Here is an 18,832-nt window from a genome sequence, read left to right as displayed (position 1 = left end):
TCTGTCTCTCTCTCTCTCTCTCTCTTGTTTCCTTGATCGTTGGCGTGACTTGATCCTGCTTGTGATCTAAGCTTGAGAAATATGAAGTCTGAATGTATCAATGAGTCGACGAGGAATCGCAGGCCGAGTGGAAACAGGTACAGGACTTTATGCTGTCTTTTGTTTTTGCAGCAAGTCAAAAGCAAATTAGAAGCACGAGCAAAACCACTAGACCCACTATAGTCGACAAAAGCTATGTTCTCTGCAATCAGGTCCAAGATACCGCAAGAAACTCATGCTGTGGTTGCACTACAAGCTCTGGGAGGCCGGCCTTGGAAAAGCTGAAGGGTATTCTGCTTTGTTGCTTTTGGAAAGTGCACGCGTATGGACTCTCTTTTCACCCCCATTAGCGGAAAAAAAGAAGCTACTTTGGTTGGTTTCAAATGCACTCTCTTTTCTGTTACTGCATATGATTTTCGAGCTTCAATCAACAACCAGCTCTCTTCTTTGTCTTGCTTTAAGGGCGTCTCGAGGGGACTTTGTTGCAGAGACATTTTGGCATTCTGTCCACCTCCATGATTCCTGCATATGATAATGAAGGTCGAATTCTGAGTGTTTGGAGGTGGCCGGTATACCAAACTGTCTCTGTAAATTTCTCCTTGAGAAACCTTGTCTGTGAGTGTACAAGGTTGTGGAGGTGGTTGGGTGTTATAAGCTGACTGGATATATACCCAAAGAAGTTGAAAGTCCAGTAGCAAGAGCTCAAGATATACCCAAAGAAGCTGGGTAATTTTTGTCGTAAACTCGACGCCAATGGCGTCGAAGCCCCCCATCAGAAGTACTATCATGGCGTTAGTCATACGGTTGCCATGGTTGAGTTTACGGGACTGAAAATATTATGAGTTTTATAGGGCATTTGGTTAGTATAGCGTTTAGAGGGTGGAATGCTGTTGAGATGTTTATGGAAACCAATCATTCCCTCATTTTCATTTGGTGATCAATTTTGAGAGGGTGAGATTACGAACTCATCCAACCCTTTTAAGGATTGATTATTCTAGAATGAGTTTTGATATTTAATAGACTATTTTATTCTTATTGGTTGAATTAAGACAGTAGAAAATATTATTTTTATTTTTAAAAGAAGAGAGCAATATGAAAATTTTATTATTAAAATTCTCTCACTCGGGTATTCCCCTAACCCAATCCCGCAATGGAACCGGAGAAAACCATAGGATGGGGAATGCCCGCATCTTGTCTCAAGGCTCATTTTGAATTGTGGGTAAATAGGGCGGGCAACTTTATCTAATCAAGGCCCAGGGTATTGACTCTTTATTTCATACTAAACATGGTCATCCTCACCTCAAGTTCACACATTCAATGTCCGTGTTTTTGTTTCTTGATATATAATAAAATGCGGATTACATTCTCCGCCGTAAGATGATTTGCTGTAATTGCAATTTATTCTCTCTAACAAGATCTCTTCAACGGTTGAGATCAGATTTCATTAAGCAACAAAAGCACAAGCTACGGGTAGCCTAGGGTCTGGTACGTGTGGGTTAGGCGTACAAGATCAAAGGGGTTAATTGTTACCTTTACATGAATACAGCCCACAAAACATGTGTTAGGACGAGTCATCTCTTGGGTGAGTCCTCCGTAAAAATTCAGCAATAAAAATTATACTCAGTGTATATATATATACATTTGAGTATAATTACCTAGTGCGTCTCCAGGTCTAAACTTCTTGCCCTTGGTCCGGCTTTCTACATTAGGGGACCAACCTTGAATGGCAACAACCCTCAGTCAAGGTGGTCAAGGAATATACTCGACTTGGTGGTATCCAAATTCAAATCCCCTACCCCACTTACTCACATGTATGTGGACGTCTATATACGGACTTCACTGTTTCATACAAATCAATCGCATTGTGAGACTTCCTGTGTTTCCAATAAATACCGATATAGGGACGAGAACTGTCATACAACTGTATACCCATCAAACACAATTTATTGTACATTCGGAGTCAAAGATCCAAAAAAATACAGGATATTCACGGTCTTCCGTTACATGGAGCGATGCAGCTCTATAGGGGGGAAAAAAAATGCAAGTATATATTGAGCTTAAGGATTGATCTCTCAGAATTTTTTGTGCTTTTTGCGACACAGAAACATCAGACATTGTAGTCTTGCTCATTTTAGTTCTTAAAATTGCATTCCATGTTCATTAGATTTCCGTTGACAAATGGGAAGTTGAGATTGAAAGACAAAATAATGTCATATGAATGCAAACCAAAGTGGCTTGCACACTAAGTCATACCTCGCCTGACCAGCCGTCATGCACTGTACAACGTAATTTTCACATACAATGATAAGTTCCTGTAGATAAGGAAATAAACAAATAAAATGAAACAATTCTTCCAATATCGCTGGCATCATATTCAAAATCTTTAGCATAAGATTGAAAACCAAAATATAGAATTTGGTTGCTAAGACAGAATATTGCAAACTCTCGTATCCTTTTGCCAACCAGTTTGCTTTAATAGGGACTTCAGCCACCTTCAATTGTTTTTTTGTTTGTTTTTTTTCTTTTTTTCCAGCCTTCACAAATTATGTTATGATGCTGAGTAATAAATAAGATTCCATACTAAAAATACTAGATTCTACACTCAAGCAATTATGATAATTGCTAAAAAAACTTAGGTATCCCATAACCACACCTTAACAGTGTCATAGAATTTTCCTCTTTTTCGGGGTTGTTCAACATTCTTTCCGTCCCTTTTCTTATGGTGATTGCTAAAAAAACTTAGGTACCCCTTAACCACATTACCACACCTTAACAGTATCATAGAATTTTCCTTGTTCAACACTCTTTCCGTCTTTTTCTTTTTCGAGAGTTGGAATCAAGCTCTTACCTTGAGAGCAGGGAGGTGAGATGCCAACGACTTAAAGTCTTGAACTGATGGTGCTCCTCAACATTGCTTCGCTTTGCAGTCCACGTTGTAGGGTTGTGTTGGTGTCTGGAGTAGAAGGAAATAAATTCTGTTTGCCAAAGACCAAAAGCATAATTCATTTTATATCTGTAACAAAGCAATGAAACTATATAAGAAGTATTCAGATGTATGGGTTGTTATATGAAGCAGAGCACAGCTGCAGAAAGAAGGGCAGAGTACAGCTGCAGAAGGAATAGCAGAAAGAAGAGAGAGTTCTCTCGTGTTATCTTATTCCTTATTTACCATACTTCAATATATATACAGAATTACACTTATTAATGTAATTACCAAAGTACCCTTTTATACTTCTCATAACACTCCCCCTCAAGTTGGAGCATAGATGTTAATCATGCCCAACTTGTTACATATGAAATTAACCCGAGCACCAGCTAGAGCTTTGGTATGAATATCGGCCAGCTGATCATTGGTTCGTACAGACTTTAAAACAACTTTCTTCATTTGTACCTTCTCACGCACAAAGTAACAATCTACTTCAATATGTTTTGTCCTCTCGTGAAACACTGGATTTGAAGCAATATGAATCGCAGCTTGGTTATCACACCATAAGTTAGACCCAGCCTGCTGTCCATAGCCTAACTCCTTCATTAGTTGTCTCACATAACATATTTCAGCTACCGTGTGAGCCATAGCCCTATACTCTGATTCGGCACTAGATCGAGCTACCACCAATTGTTTCTTGCTCTTCCAAGAAACGAGATTACCACCGACAAACACACAATATCCAGTAGTAGATTTTCGATCACTTAGTGACCCTGCCCAATCAGCATCAGAAAATGCCTCAATCCGCACATGATTGTGATTTGCATATAACAAACCTAGACCAGGGGCACCCTTAAGGTACCGAAGGATATGTAAAACAGCCTCCCAATGAGGTACTCGTGGACTAGACATAAACCGACTCACCACACTAACTGAGAAAGCTATATCAGGACGAGTCACTCCAAGGTAATTCAATCGACCCACAAGACGTCGATATTGTTCAAGATCATCAAACATTTCACCCTCATCAGAATGAAGTTTCATTCCAACCATCATAGGAGAATCACATGGCTTCGCATCAACCATCCCGGTATCCTGTAGTAAATTTAAGACATACTTCCTCTGGGACAAAAATATCCCACGCCTACATCTGGCTACCTCCACACCTAGAAAATACCGAAGAGGACCTAGGTCCTTAGTTTGAAAGTGACGTTGAAGAAATGTCTTCACTGCAGATATACCATCTGTATTGCTCCCCGTAATCACAATATCATCCACATACACTACCAATAAAATACTCCCTGCACTAGATTGTTGATAAAATACTGAATGATCTTTGGCAGACCGTCTCATACCAAACTTTTGTACTACTTCGGTAAACCGACCAAACCAAGCCCGAGGAGATTGCTTCAAACCATATAACGCTTTCTTCAATTTGCACACCAACCCCGACTCCCCCTGAGCAACAAACCCAGGGGGTTGCTCCAAATAAACCTCTTCATGGAGATTGCCATGAAGAAACGCATTCTTCACATCTAATTGATGTAAAGGCCAATCATAAGTGGCAGCAAGGGAGATAAGAAGACGAACAGAAGTAAACTTGGCCACTGGAGAAAAGGTGTCAGTATAGTCAACGCCATAGGTCTGGGCATACCCTTTGGCCACAAGCCTCGCCTTAAGGCGAGCAATAGAACCATCTGGATTAGTTTTGATAGTGTACACCCATTTGCTACCAATAGACCTCTTGCTAGGAGGTAGAGGCACGAGATCCCAGGTCTGATTCTGTTCCAAAGCAGACATTTCATCCTTCATAGCAGTGAGCCACCCAGGATTAGAAAGAGCCTCAGACACAGACCGAGGAATGGTAATAGAGTCAATAGCCAGAGCAAATGTCCGAAGGGATTGGGAGATCCCTGCATAAGATATACTAGCAGATAAAGGATAAGTGGCACACTGACGTTTCCCTTTGCGAAGAGCAATAGGTAGATCAACATTGGACTGAACCGCGGGTGCAGGAGCAGAATCAGGATCAGGATCAGGATCAGTCGATAGAGCAGAGGATGGAGAGGGGACCACTTCCGGAGGACTCGAAGAAGGACAACGAAACACCGAGCGAGGGCCACGGGTATAGGTTTGCAACACTGGAGGTCTAGGACTTGGCGGAGGACCAGGAGAAGGTGAAGACGGAGCAGGTACGCTGACAAGATCATAAACAAGACATTCATCAAGATCTGGTGAGACTGATGATGAGGAGGAAGAAGAAGAATGGGAGGAAAAGGAAATCGACTCATCGAAAATGACATCAGAGGAAACAAGATATCTACCCAAGTCAGGAGAGAAACACCTATAACCCTTTTGTGTCCGAGAATAGCCCAAAAACATACACCGCAAAGATTTAGGATCCAATTTCGTAAGATGAGGACGAATATCCCGAACATAACAAACACAACCAAATACTCGAACAGGGAGAGGATGAGGCACTTCGTGAGGAAATAAGATTTGATAGGGAATTTTGCCATGAAGAACAGATGATGGCATCCTATTAATTAAATAGGCTGCAGTGAGTACAGCATCACCCCAGAACTGTTTGGGAACTTTCATGTGGAACATAAGGGCACGGGCAACTTCCATAAGGTGGCGATTTTTACGCTCAGCAACCCCATTTTGTTGAGGGGTATCAGGACACGAAGATTGATGAATAATACCCTTATTTGACAAGAAGGTGGACATAGCTGTGGACACATATTCTTTCGCATTGTCACTCCGAAGAGTACGGATACATAAAGAAAACTGAGTATTAATTTCAGCATAGAAGGAACAAAAAATAGAAAAGAGATCTGAACGCTTTTTCATTAAATATACCCAAGTAGCACGAGAATAGTCATCCACAAAAATAACAAAATAGTGAAATCCAGATTTCGACATAACAGGACATGGACCCCAGATATCGGAATGAACCAAGTCAAAAGGAGCACAAGCTCGTTTAACACTCCTAGACACATAAGACCTGCGATGATGTTTCGCAAATTGACAAGACTCACAAAACAGCTGCTTTAAAGAGGATAAAGATGGGCACATAAGCTTTAAACTAGGAAGAGCAGGATGACCAAGACGACTGTGAAGCTCCATAGGAGAAGAAGGACTTGACACGAACAAGGAAGAAGGTCTAACATCCAAGACGTACAATCCCCCGGAAGTAAGAGAACCTCTACCAATCATCTGCTTCGTAGACCGGTCCTGAAAAACACAATGATCATCGAAAAATGTTACTGAACATTTAAGTGCCTTCGTAAGAGCACTCACAGATAGTAAATTGAATGGGAATGAAGGTAAAGTCAAAACAGAATCCAATTGCAAACTAGATGTAGGAGATGCACTGCCAACTCCTTTGACTTCCACAAACATGCCATTAGCAACACGCACCGCAGGATACGATGATGTAGAGGAATATGAAGTAAGGATACCTGTGTTCCCAGTCATGTGATCGGAAGCGCCAGAATCAATCACCCAAGTATGAGGAGAAACTGACATGAATGCCGAAGCATTCGTAGTAGCAGACGTAGTAGCGGGAGCAGAAGTAGATATCTGACTCATGAGACGAGAATATTCAGCCGCAGACAAACTCACCCGTCCCTCACTTGGGGACTCAGAATTAATACTCAAATCTTGGATGCCCATATCCATTCCAGAAACTACATTTGCAGAGCGAACCTGTGGTGGTTTGCCATGCAACTTCCAGCACCTGTCACGAGTGTGACCCACTCCCCCACAATGATAACATGTAAATTTACCATCTGAACCCCGACCACTACGACCACCACGACCCCCACGGCCACCACGACCCCCACGGCTACCACCACCATCATAAGAAGCATGACCAACCAATCCAGACCTCTCAGAGAGATCGGGGTTGAAAGAGGTAGGCCTAACCGAACGGTTAGCCCACGAAAAAGCTTCCGTAAGGGAGGTCTCGCCACTAGCAAGAATCTGGGAACGTGCAGAATCATACTCAGACCTCATCCCACTAAGGAAGGCAATGATAGCCAACTTCTCTCGTTGTTGTCTCCTCTTTTCCAGATCTAAATCTAAAGACATCAAAGTATTAAACTCTTCATAAATGCTCTTGAAAGAAGCAAAATACTCACTAAGATTCGAGTCCTTTTGTTCAGGCCGAAAGAAAGATAATGCTACATCATAGAGTCGATTCATATCATTTTTTCCCGAATACAAAACTCCCAGATATTCCCATATTTCCTTCACAGTATCACAGTGTGTCACCAATTCAGAGACCTTCCGGTCCATGGAATTCAACAGTTGACCATACAGGCGTGCATCATCACGCATCCACACCTTATAGTCAGTAGCATGATTAGTAGAATCAGGTGTTGTACCAGTAAGATGGTCTTCCTTATCCATTCCCCGAATGGTAACTTGGATAATTTTCCGCCAGTGTTGATAATTAGGACCAACCAGTTTCTGGTCAGTCAACTTGGTAGAAGCCGCAACCACCTCAGTAGATCCCATTTTGTGTTCTGTCTCACTCATAATGAAGTCTCAGTTGCTACACTTCCACTACCAAACAAAACTGAAATACAGATCAACACAAAGACCCACTTCACAGAGGTGGGCAAACCATTCCAACACACACCAATAGCCCCATTCACAACGGGAAGAAGAAGACCAAGATGTGGATTTCCAGCAAGTTTTCGAACTCACATCCCGACAACGGCATGTCTACCAGCCATCACGCGTGAACAGTGCGCACCGCGTGAACAGTGCGCGCCGCGTGAACAGTGCGCGCCTCTGCGATGAGGTCGATGACCTTCCGCCGGGACTCGCTGACCTCCGACGAAGATCTTTGTAAGATGAGGTTTGCTGATCCGACCGCTGGATCAACGTAGATCGAGGAAATGAACAACCAGATCAGATTTTGATGAAGTGGACAACCAGCGCAGATGTCTACCAGGAAAGCTCCGATACCATGTAACAAAGCAATGAAACTATATAAGAAGTATTCAGATGTATGGGTTGTGATATGAAGCAGAGCACAGCTGCAGAAAGAAGGGCAGAGTACAGCTGCAGAAGGAATAGCAGAAAGAAGAGAGAGTTCTCTCGTGTTATCTTATTCCTTATTTACCATACTTCAATATATATACAGAATTACACTTATTACTGTAATTACCAAAGTACCCTTTTATACTTCTCATAACAATATCATATGTATTCCATATGCATACTGCATTCAAATAAAATTATGTTACCACATTCCAAATTTTAATTTGAACTAATCTCCTGCTTGAGAATGTTTACAGCTTCCACAAGTCCATCCTGCAAGTTGAAGCTTAAGGTCAGCACACTGAACTTTAGCTCCATTAGTAAGCACGGAACTAAATATGCCAAAGCAGGTATGCACAAATTAACCATTCACAGGGACAAGAGGGTTCCTAAGGTTTCAACTTTTATTTTACAACTTTGTAAGGGTGGGAAAGTCCCTCAAAAGCAATGAAATATTAAAGGCAATGCAAAAAGAATACGACTGTTATATGGAAGAGTGAAAATGATATATAAAAAAGTATGTGACTCAAAACAGCATTAGGGTAACAGGTATATATCATTGTAGTTCTATCTTTGATTTCAATACTCGGCAAAACCTTAGATTGATTTTTGAAGTTGATTAACTACAAAAAATGGAGTCAAGGTTATTACAATAATAAATGTCTTACAATAGCCACAAATGCTCAAACAATGAACCCTTTTTATTGTGTTTTTTTGTTTAATAAACATTCAACCAAAACTTCCAAGTACCACAACCACTGTGGAGCAGAGTCACAACTAAGAGCACTGATTCTCGATAATTATAGAAGCCTAAAAGACCACTCAAGCAAGAGGAATATGGGATGATATAGAATGGACATAACTAATTTACATGAAATGCAGCCCTAAGAGTTCAAACCATAGAACATTAACTGGCAGCCTAAGAATTCAACAAGCTCATCAGATCACCCAATTAGTGAGCACTTCGCCAGCATGAAGGACTAGTAGCAATGCTTGTTTAGTGTAATATCAAACAAAGTTTTCAGAGGAAAGTTAAAACTTGGGGGAAAGATAAAGCAAAAGCTGACTTAGCTTTCCATAAACTTCCACATTGAGCTACACCGTAAATTTTTGGATGAAGTTGGCTCGGTTTGCTAAAGGTTTAAGCTAAATACTTTGCCAAAGAAAAGGTACCAGGTATCTTTAGTGACGTAATCTTTCAGAGGTAATGTTTTCCAGCAAAAAGTGTGCCATCATATGGGCCATAATATGTGAAAATTCTGCATATATCCTTACTGAATAACCGGCATAATTCTCAAGCAGCAACCAGTGTTTTTTTTTCTTTCTAAATTAAACTGTTTTTTTGGACAAGGAAAATTGGAAGGGGCAACATAATTCTCCAATTTTCTTATGATTATTTAAATTAATATTCAATTTACTATATTTGCGCCTTTATTCGGGTGCACGCCCTATGTTTGCCTTGAGGGGTCTTTTGCGCCTTGCGCCCTCTAACACTGGCAGCAACATCGTCTGATGTCAGCTATCAATTAACACAAACTTTATCTGAACAGGCATAATATGAAGTGAAAAGAAACTATATGAAAATCAAGAAACTTTATAGGTTGTGCATCGCAACTTACATGAGGGTTCCCGACTCTTACATTATTTAAATAGGCCATTACCTCAAGTGAAATTTGTCCAGCAATTTCTGAAGCACGTGCTCTGACTTTAGAAGATAACGCGTCATGAATGGACTTTGATATCACGCTTGAAGCTTCCCTGACACTTGTGTCATCCAACTTATCCGGAATCAAGCAGTTTCTTTTCAAAGGTTGCGGGGAAACTCCAAGCCAAAACATTTTCTCAGCCCAATAAAATTGATCCAGCATAAATGGACATATCACCTGCAATTCATTACTGATTAACACACACAAAGAGGGAGAGAATGATCAATTTCATACACCATCCATTCACATTACTAATGATTAAATTATCAAAAACCTTACCATACAGTCATGCATGCCAAACATGTAATTCCACTCCTCAACATGCAAGAATCCCACAGATAAGTAAAAAAAATTCATTTTGGAACATCCAAATTTTGCCGCAACTAGATGCAAAATTGGCAAGGCAAAACACTCAAGCATTCACGTATAAGGAAATACAAATCAGCAATGGGATTATTCTAACAGCAAACCTGCGGGATTCCGGCGCATAGTGATGCAGCAGTGGATCCACTAATTTCCGTTTCGACAATTTACCCAAGAATTAGTTAGTGCTTGTTCATGACTCTTCCAATGTACAAATTTTAGTAGGATATAGAAGTCGAACATTCTCACCTACCCCCATGATGGATTGCCAGCGAACATCTTGGCAAGAGCCAATTGTATGGTATCATTCTGATTTTTTGCATGAATAAGATATATCAGCTCTCAAATGGCAAAAATAATCACCGACTTAGTTACAGGAAAATAAATGAGTCAAAACACAATTTTAAATAATATACAATGAGTACACCACTTTGGCAGAATAAATTGCACTGTGAGTCAATACGACTGAAAATACACTAATCCTATATCAACCTTCCGTTCTAAGTGTTACAAGAACTATCTCCCCAGTTATATTATGAGAAGAACTCCTTGGATAAATGATAATTCATATGTAAAATTTCACTGCATATCAGAAGACTAACCAAGTCTTCTTCCGTTTTTTACCTCCATAACATTTTCATATACTAAACTCCACCTGCTACCTTCTCTTGTTGGTATTCAAATGGCAATAAAAGGGCGAACCAATGGCCTAGAGGTAAAGTTGTTTCACTGCAAACAATAGGCATGGGTTCAGCTTCTACAACCAGCCTCTCTGCTATGCTTACTAGTTACTACTGTATGACTTGCACATTGTTATGATAAAACAGCAAGCCTCAAAGAGAGATGTTCATTGTCAACAGGTGACTATGGTGACAGTCACAAATTTCACTCATGCAAAACTCACAAAGACTAAGATATCAAAATGTGTAAATAATAAAATGAATGAATGAATTAGCTCGGAAACCTCAAAAAAAGATAAGAGTTCCAACTTGATGGGGACAGGCTAAAACCATGTCATTCTCTTTGAGAAATAATAAGAAACTTCAGTTTAAGAACACTACAGAAGTGTAACTAACACATGGGATATATAAAAGATATAACCCCCTTACAAAAATTCACTCTCTTGTAAACAGTAACAGAACCATTTACTGCAACTATATTCTAATGCCAACAACACAAAAATGGACATCATGCCACTGACACATGCATAAAATTTATAAATACTACATGTATCCTTTCATTACTTTCAAAACAAATAGCAGTCCATCAACACTAGCCAAATACATTAAGATATGCTCACCCGGAATAACAGAAGAGACGGTTGTCAAATAGAGAAATCCCATCTTTGCAGGAATTCATTTGATTTTTATGTGATGATGCTTGGGAATAATGCTTTAATGATGATGCCGTTTCCATGGAAACTTCCCAGACTGCTGCTTCTAAAGGTTCATAGGCAGCTGTGAAAAGGATAAACCGGTGGCTTGTAGTTTCTAGAACAGTTTGAAGAACTCGAAGAAGTGCGTGAGGGTTCTTTAATAAGCCCATGCTGCAAATCACAGACGAATTTAGCTCAAAATAAGAAAAGAATTGCAGAGATTTGATAACTTTTCTACACACTTGAGAGAACAGAACACGATACTTACCTTCCAACAGAACTCAGTCCTATGAAAATCGGTGGCAATGAAGATGGACCATTCAAGAAAGAGAATAAGTCAGCATGTGCTGAGCACATCTCCTCTTCTGTTCTCTTATGCTGTGAAGAGTAATGCACCGCCTTTTCTGCGCACTCTCTACACGAAAATTGCCATTCAATAGGGAGAAACCAAAAGCCACAAACATGAACATTTGATGGCCAATAATCTGCAAATATTTTCATTAACAAAAATGTTGGGGTTAGAATTTAGATGAAAAATAATTTGAGTTAAAGAAGTTCTGTCATCCAATACATTGTCCTTTCATTCTACAATGCACCATTTTTTTGGCTTAAAAGAATTGCACTAAAAATTGACAACAAAAGCAAGACTAATGAAAACTAATGACTCTTGCAAGCATGTCATTGGAGCGAAAAATCATTTATACAATTATACCACAGCAGATATAATTACCAGGGCATTCAACAACTTCTTGGCTGAATCCATACCTGTTACATAACATCAGAAAGATTTGTAGTTAGACTATAGTAGTCATTTGTTACATAGAAGAAGGAAATGAAACAAGGATGCTCTTATATTACATTCCTCGCATCCATGGACTACGAAAATGAACACTAAAAATCATTGGTTTCACAAAACAAAGGTCATTACACAAACTCTGTTTCAAATTTACCTTTGCGTTCTATGGAAAGTGTGATTCTAATACCATTTTTCTCATCATAGAAATCATTATACTACAAAGCCATTCTTGAGCAAATGGAATGTAACTTACAGCAGTAAGGGAGATGATGCCCTATGGTGCCATGTAGGAAGACCAGTTACGGGATCCTACATTTCAAGGAAAAAATATTTATGAAGTTAAATAATAACAATGAGTTAAATATATATGTGTAAGTCCTTGCAAAATGGAAGTAGCATACTAAATGGTAGTTTAAACATAGTCTGTAAGCATTCAATAGTAGATACCAGAATGGACTGAGCATCTAAAACTATCAAGAGAAATTTTATTTTAAAAAACTAACTGTGAAAGGGCAAGGGCTCAATTTTAATTCATCACTTCTCCACGTTCCCCAGTTTTCAGTAAAAAGAGGCCACATCCAGTGAATCACATCTCTCCAACATACCTGTACAAATATAGAGGGGGGAATTAAAATTTCTTCAAGTTTCAATATAAAAGGAAAAAACCGAAGACATAAACAAAAGTTCCATTTTTTCTCTAACTTTTCCACCAATTTTAATTCTCAAAATTTCATTATCCAAAATGTCATTGAGTTAAGAATCTTAGTATCATTGGATCATGGAAAGACAGTGATCTAAATTATCGTTAAGTACAAAATTCTAATTAAAGTATGTATGATTACCCTGTTGAATGGAGCTTCCTGAAGATACTTGTATAAAAGAGGAAGTTCTTTTCTGAACTGACGTTCAAATGATGAAGGTGCACTGTACAGTGAATCAAATTTATGAGTATAAAAGTTGAGCGTGTGCCATACCATTTTTTTTTTGGATAAAAAAAAAAAAAAAGTTAAGCGTGTGCCATACCATAATTTGGCTCTGAAGAAAAATAAATGAACTTCTGATTATCTACAGCACTTTTGTGTAATAATTAGAAAGAATATAGAACGAATTCTCAAACTAGGAAAAAAGTAAGAAATATTTGTAATAATTCTCAAATAATTATGGCAACCTTCAAAGACATAATGTAAAAGTTTATAATTGGGGAAAAATCAAGCATTCTAAGGTAAGTTTTTGAAATATAATTGGCTATTCAAAGTGGCACAGAAATTATTTATACTTATAATTATAAATTACCTGTATGGAACAACATAAGGTGCAGCAACGACACAACGGACATTGAAAAGTTCTGCAAGACTCCACCCTTCCTGGTCCATCGTGTGAAGACCTTATCAGATATTATATCAACATACACGTTATGGGATTTCAACCAAAGTTGATCATATGCCAGAAAAGATTCCAATTAACAGTACTTCTTACAAAAGCTTGAGATGGTCTTCATTTATCTTAAATGAACCAAAACGAATTTTGTGTAAAAAAAGGTCGTATGCTTCAACTCATACATAGAGCTCACCCAACCTAATATCTTCAAAGTCCATATTACTAAGGGAACATATTGACTGCACACTCCATGAACAGCAACACCATGGTATGGTCCTTAACCATGCTTTGAAATAAGTAACTTGGACTAAGATTTTGTTTTAACAACAGAGAACTTCTCCAACGTAATTTAAACTTAACTGAGATTTTCAGATTACCAGTGCAAAGAAATTTATCACAATGAAGTCGCCCTCCATGCTTGGGCCATGTCCAAAGACATTTTCAACCACTGAGTAGCATTCTCTTCTATGTTCACTTGTAAGTATCTTCTTCTGTAATGAAAATGTGACTTCCGGTGAGCCTGATAAGATAATGACGGCTATGAGACCTTTGAAAAGCTCAAAGTCTTTTGCTTCTATAAAAAAATGAAAGAAACCCGTTCCCTTGACAATCCAATCTGTATTTTAGTCACATAGAACACAAATCAACCAGAATACAAACCTGTACTTTCATGATTTTCATTCATAGAGAAAACAGGAGGCGATGAGATAGGAAGATAAACAACATGTTTTTCTGCCAAATGGGATCCTAAATTCTGCATGCAGTCCAAAATTCAGAACATTATAACCATATTTAGAATCTTTTAAAAATTTAAAAAAATATGGAGGTGACTGAACTCTGTAAGGAAAGATAAAAGACATTTTTTTCCGTTCTGCAAAAAATTTGGGGAAAGAAGAGATATGAGGAAGCACAAATAACTTCAAGAGAGAAGACGCCTGCTTTACTAGTGAATATTGCAATGTCAATTAAAACTTTTCAGCATTGTAGAATCAATTTTCTCTTATGAATGACTAGCATACCAGCAAAATAAAAACCTGGAATCATTCAAGGTCAAGGAATCATATGAAAGCTGGTCTCTCAAGAACAGGCTCGCATGGCCGCATCCATAAAGTATTTTTTAGTATTAATGTCCGATCTCAAGCTAACTAGATCTCAATTAGTGCAAGCCAGAGTACAATATATCACAAATTAATCAATCAAGCCGGAAATTGAAAAGACAACAATAAAAGGAAATTTTGAAATAAATACTGCAACAGTTCAATTAACATCAGTGTAAAAATTAAGTGCTCTTTTCAATGAACTTGTATAAAAGGACAGCCCAACCACTGAAAAATACTAAGTATGAGTATTTTCTTGTGGTTTAGATAGGGTATATAGTTAATCTAACATTGCGTTATAATTGCTTAAGTTGCATCTAGGTTTTTGGGAGGTGGGTTTCTCATAGTTTCCTCTGGTTTTCACAGTTCTTACTTCCTCTACCGATAATAAACACCAATCACCAATGAGGAAATTAAAATTCTTAAGTACCATAACTTTACGATTAAAACTAAAAGTTTCAATTACACAAATATACTTATGGATTCCAATTCAGAAATTCCTCAGATGATCAATCAATCAGCAGCCATATTTTGGTTTATTCTGATGGACGACTAGAGAAATTGAGATACTCTAAAGCAATTGGACTCAAACCTCATGTGCTGAATGAGTAATGAAAACCACGTGGTATTGCTTTTGGTCAGAAGCAAAAGCTGCAGCAATGGCCTGCAGAAATTTAAAGAAAACTACAATAAATTGCAGAGCAACCTCCATTAACATCGTTGATCAGATTGAAAATGTATGGGTGAGTTGTGATGAGAGAAAAGTGAGTCTTACCGCAATAGGGTAGACATCGCCCTTGGTACCGAAGGCCATGAACACAGCCACTGGCTTCGTCCTCTCCATCTTCGGACTCACTCCCACGATCAGAGAAAGAACTAGGAAACTCGAACCCTAGCTTATTGAGTCAGGATGAGAGACCCACTTGTGAAACTAACCCAAGTATTTGTGTTTTTTTTTTTTTTTTTTTTTTAATTCGTGGTTTGTATTAGAGCAACGGTAACTTTTGTAAAGTTGGATACTTGCATTAATTTCAGGAAAAATAAAAAAAGGATTAATTATAATTATTAAAAATAAAAAAAGGTAAAATAGAAAAGATTATAGCCTTTGACAGAAACAACAAAAATTAATATATAAATTCAAATTGGATGTCCTAGATTCGGTTATGCTATCATGACTATCATAAAATGTTTTAGTACACATAGGTTTAATTGTAATTTCATGTATTTTTTATTAATAATAGGTGTGGTTTAACTTATCGAGTTGTTACATTTATAAAATAAATTACGGGGAGCTCGGTTAGAGATGGAGTTAGAAATTTAAAAAGAAGGGACAAAGGGACGGGGGTCGAGGGCAAAGCTCCCTGCAAATTTTAATAAAACCCCGTCTATCAATTAATAATTATAATTTATATATTAATCATACATAGTGATTAGAATGATTTACTTTTAAATTTTAAGGTTATGGAACTGTATCAAAAGGAATAAAAGGGTTGTTATTAAATTCCACTAATAAAACTCAGTAATAAAGCTCACAATTTTTAGTTATATAATTATAGAAGTAGTTTTTTAAAAAATAAAAATTGGGGGGACTTGAGCCCCCTTTGTAGAACTTAGATCTGCCACTATCTATCGTCAAGTGAAAGATTTTTGTGCGCACGGACATGATAACCCGAGTTTAAAGTCATATTGGATGTTCAAAGTAGAAATTTGTACATTGTCGTTTTTGATTAAAAAAAAAACTCGAGTTTCGTGCTTTACCTTTTGTTATTGCCCTAAAAAATGACCATGGTGTTGTCATATCTCTATTTCATTAGGTAATGCATTGATTTTGATGTAACGTACAATGCACATGGTTGATTTCCATTTAGAGTACTTATCCTATCAAGGTAATTAATATAAATAGGACACATGGGTTGACAAATTTTAATTTGTTGTCATGGATAAGTATTAGCTTCATTTGGTAAAAATATATAATCTACATTCCACAAATAATTATGAATAATGAGTTGTATTCACCTAAGTCCTAATCTAAAAAATTTAGATGAGGAAATTATATTTTGACAATTAACTTTCCTTTAAAAATTCATCATTAATATATATATATATATAGAGGAAAAGAAAGATAAGAACAAAATTTTTGTTTTTTTGTTTTTTTGTTTTTGTATATATTTATATATCTTTTTTTTTTTCTTTTGATGTTTGAACACAAGAAATCATTGAGATTTAGATTTGGCTTCAAGAGTGAAAATGGGGAAGCAAGGGCCTTGCTTCCATTGTGGGATTGAAAGTGAGTTTTTCTACATATCATTCTCTCTCTCTAGCATGTGTATTTCTTGTTAGTTCAAGAATTTTTCTTTAATCTTTCATCAATATCAAAAGTAGATATTGTCACATAAATACATATACATAGATATATACAATAGCTTTTGGTGGAATTAGCTTTATTTTGCATGTTTGAGTGAATTTGTTTTATCTTGTTTCGTTGTGTTTTTCACTTTTTTTCATGTAAACGAGAGTGAAATCATATAAGTTTGCTTTTTGGATATCCGATATGAGCCTAAACTCCGGCTGCACTTTCTTAATTATCACGTTTGTTTGAAATTATCATATAACCGAGAACAATATCATACAAATTGTTTTGACATTCATTTAACTATATATTTTACTTAATAAATGAGCTCTCGGCCTAATGACAGCTCCTCCTTGAGATCAATTTATATATATATAAACTGAGGATCCACAAGGCTTCTCCTTAATTCTTGGTGCCACGTGGACGCCTCCACAAAAAAGCTTACACATTCTAATTAAACTTGATAAAAATGAATGATTGACAACTTGAGTGATGAGAATTAATTTAAAAAAACAAAAATGTAAAGGACAAAAGAAAAAATTAAAATATATTGAAAAACTTGAAGACCCATAATGGGGATTAATGTTTCATGGAAGTGGTTTGATGTTGTTTCAGCTTCACTAAGGTCATGTATTGTTAATTATGAGAGTCTTTTGATATTACTCAATTAATGAAATTCCTTTGTAGTATTTAGTTTGAAAACATTTTGTATGTTTTTGGCATTAATTATCATCATTTTGTGAGAATTTTTGTGTGTTTTTATCATTATTTTTGTGTGTTTTTATCATTTTGTGTGTTTTTGATGTATTTTGTGTGTTTTTGTAGTATTTAATTGATGTATTGTACATGTTTAGAGTTTGGTCAGGTTTAGTAGTCTGTTTGGATTGCGACATACACAACATGAGAGGTTTTTCTCACGCTATATCAATATATTGTTCTAATGTGTAAGTAAATTCAGCCCATTTGGTATTGGAACATGTAAGTGGTGACAGGAAAACATGGTAGAATTCAATGAGTTGTTGAAGGTCAAAATGATTGTAGACATAAATCTACCAGTTATACATAACATTTCAAAAATATAAATTCAAAAATCTTATTCTAAAAATATTAAGAATCTTATTCTAAAAATATAATTTCAAAAATATTACTTATGCTACATTGTACTTCTCGATATTGAATGTCACTTTGTAGAGAATGTTGTGCTAACCATACAATATTGTCTCATAAACATGTTTTGGTGACCTATAACACTTTGTAGATACTAACGACGCAAATAAGAATTGATAAACTCTTAACATACTTATTTCTTATGAATCAAATTTCTTACACCCTATTAGAAATTTTTTTCATTAGAAATTTTTTTTCTTAGCAAACTAAAAAAAAAGTATTGTACATATTTTATCTTCATCTCACAATCATCTCTATTTTCTACAATTAAAACTCTACTCTACTGCTCTTCATGTTAACAAAGTATTGAAAAATTCTCACACATCTCTATTTTCCAATTAAAATATGTACCGCGCGAAGCGCGGGCATGCAACTAGTTTTTAAATATGTTGAAGGTTCAAGTCCTCCCACACGTTGAATTAACAAACATTAAAGTCAATATATATTTATGGAAGGAAAAACTATGTCTTACTTATTGAATGAATTTTACACTCTAGTCAACGAAGTTGTCAAGTGATGGAAATGGTAAGTGTTTTTTTCTTTTTTTTTGAAATGAAGGAGGGGGATTCAGACCGTGATCA

The 18,832-nt window shown here is 37.0% G+C and overlaps 2 protein-coding genes across 7 annotated transcripts; one reads left to right on the top strand and one right to left on the bottom strand.

Moving 5' to 3' along the window:
* Positions 1-13: 13 nt before the first annotated feature.
* LOC119981641 lies at positions 14-1,051 on the top strand. 2 transcript variants are annotated; one of them, XM_038824716.1, is made up of 3 exons: positions 14-137; positions 252-411; positions 502-1,051. In XM_038824716.1, exons 1-3 carry the CDS (start codon positions 101-103, stop codon positions 569-571), a joined length of 267 nt encoding a protein of 88 aa, XP_038680644.1. In that variant the 5' UTR covers positions 14-100; the 3' UTR covers positions 572-1,051. The 2 variants fall into 2 exon arrangements, with proteins under 2 accessions (XP_038680644.1, XP_038680643.1); XM_038824715.1 differs by having other exon boundaries at positions 252-1,051.
* Positions 1,052-1,916: 865 nt separating this feature from the next.
* LOC119982526 (UDP-sugar-dependent glycosyltransferase 52) lies at positions 1,917-15,681 on the bottom strand. 5 transcript variants are annotated; one of them, XM_038825962.1, is made up of 17 exons: positions 15,510-15,680; positions 15,327-15,398; positions 14,298-14,391; positions 14,015-14,157; positions 13,554-13,624; positions 13,103-13,184; positions 12,764-12,865; positions 12,514-12,569; positions 12,195-12,229; positions 11,733-11,949; positions 11,390-11,635; positions 10,339-10,398; positions 10,197-10,236; positions 9,682-9,903; positions 8,181-8,293; positions 2,888-3,052; positions 1,917-2,351 (listed from the first exon to the last, which is right to left on the bottom strand). In XM_038825962.1, exons 1-15 carry the CDS (start codon positions 15,576-15,578, stop codon positions 8,240-8,242), a joined length of 1,563 nt encoding a protein of 520 aa, XP_038681890.1. In that variant the 5' UTR covers positions 15,579-15,680; the 3' UTR covers positions 1,917-2,351; positions 2,888-3,052; positions 8,181-8,239. The 5 variants fall into 5 exon arrangements, with proteins under 5 accessions (XP_038681890.1, XP_038681891.1, XP_038681892.1 ...); XM_038825963.1 differs by having other exon boundaries at positions 2,888-3,014; positions 8,227-8,293; XM_038825964.1 differs by having other exon boundaries at positions 2,888-2,992; positions 8,227-8,293.
* Positions 15,682-18,832: the final 3,151 nt, after the last annotated feature.

This window comes from Tripterygium wilfordii, chromosome 17, assembly GCF_013401445.1.
Source record: "Tripterygium wilfordii isolate XIE 37 chromosome 17, ASM1340144v1, whole genome shotgun sequence".
NCBI classification, from domain to species: domain Eukaryota; kingdom Viridiplantae; phylum Streptophyta; class Magnoliopsida; order Celastrales; family Celastraceae; genus Tripterygium; species Tripterygium wilfordii.
The sequence above is the reverse complement of the archived record's forward strand: the minus strand, read 5'-3'. Positions and strand labels throughout refer to the sequence as shown.